The 1,375-nt window shown below is 43.9% G+C and overlaps 1 protein-coding gene across 12 annotated transcripts in view; it reads left to right on the plus strand.

The window, feature by feature from the left end:
• map4k5 (mitogen-activated protein kinase kinase kinase kinase 5) overlaps window positions 1–1,014 on the plus strand; it is an 80,729-nt gene extending 79,715 nt beyond the window's left edge. For all 12 annotated transcript variants that reach the window (XM_062041202.1, XM_062041203.1, XM_062041201.1 and 9 more), the window contains one exon: window positions 216–1,014. In XM_062041202.1, coding sequence (XP_061897186.1) covers window positions 216–303 — 88 coding nt within the window. In that variant the 3' untranslated portion in view covers window positions 304–1,014. The remainder of the gene's footprint in view (window positions 1–215) is intronic.
• The last annotated feature ends 361 nt before the right edge of the window (window positions 1,015–1,375 follow it).

Below are 1,375 nucleotides of genomic sequence, written 5' to 3' on the forward strand. Positions count from 1 at the left end.
ATCTTCACCACACCTGGTTGTCCAAATTAGGCATAATAATGTGTTAATTCCACGACTGTATATTGTATTGGTTGATATCGGTATCGGTAATTAAGAGTTGGACAATATCGGAATATCGGATATCGGCAAAAAAGCCATTTTCGGACATCCCTAATTGATATCGTTTCATCACCCAGCCTTATTAGTTAAGGTTCTTCTGTTTTCCTCCCCTGCAGAGTGGTGGTTCTGCAGAGCCGACCCACAGACAACCCCACGGCGCTGAGCAACCTCTACATCTTGGCGGGTCACGAGAACAGTTACTAATCGGAAACGTGGGCAAGAAGTCATGCTTTGGACATTTTTATCAGGCGGAACTTCCCTGTCCTGTCCGGACCCGTTTGAGGGTCTCGGGCGCGTTACAGACAGTTTTCCTAATGCGGTGGCTTTGAATCCACCAGCCTGAGAGGAAGTCACACATTAGAAGGTTCCTGTGTACAACTATCTTCACCTGTTCTTGACTTAAGTGCCATTCAAGCTGGTGAGTATCTGTGATTGTTTCTAGCAAACTATGGGACTTTGTTAACAGCTTGAAGGTTCTGCCCTCCCAACAAAAGCAGAACGCAACCCACCTCTGAGCCACGCGGGTTATTTAAGCAATATTTATTATTAACCATCGTCTTCAGTAATCGGGGTATGTCGATGCGTGCCATGGGGCTCAACTACCTAGCGAGCAGCTTTTTGGGATCTTCCTTCTGCTTTGTAACATAGTCGCATTCATCCTTTTCACACGTGGAATATAATGTAAAAGTCTTTTTACCCTTCTTTTATAGACATTTTATCTCATTATTTGCACCATGTAAGCACTTTTGTACATTGTATTTTGTTTTTATTTAAAATGACAAAATGAGGGACAATGCTCGATTCTGAAAACATCTTTTGCATTCCCTTTTGCAAAATGTTTTAACGTATGCTGCTGTTTATTTGTTGTTGTCTTTTTTTTTTTTTAATAAAAAAGAGTTGTTGTTAACAAGACAACTGTGCCCTGTGGCTTTGATGAATCTCCGCAGGGGAGACGTGTGAGGATTAGTTTCCGTTAATTCCCCGTTTAGGCGCCTGTCATGATGTCACCCTGCTGCGCTAATTGGTCTCACTGTGACGCCACATTTGAATATGCATGCGCCGCAAATCAGCTTTAAACAGGAAGTTGTCACCAAAAGACGCCAGGGTGAGTCTCGCCCATCTGCACATGGATTGATCTACTTTGAAATGTTTGTTCCCCCAACAACAAACCCTCCGAGTCCTCTCTTTTCTTCCCCCCTTGGAGGCGGAGTCATCTGTTTCTATGGTGACCGGCTCTACCAAGAGGAAGATGTGTCAAAAGGCGACAACAGGGAGA

This window comes from Entelurus aequoreus, linkage group LG03 (assembly GCF_033978785.1).
Source record: "Entelurus aequoreus isolate RoL-2023_Sb linkage group LG03, RoL_Eaeq_v1.1, whole genome shotgun sequence".
Classification (NCBI taxonomy): Eukaryota; Metazoa; Chordata; class Actinopteri; order Syngnathiformes; family Syngnathidae; genus Entelurus; species Entelurus aequoreus.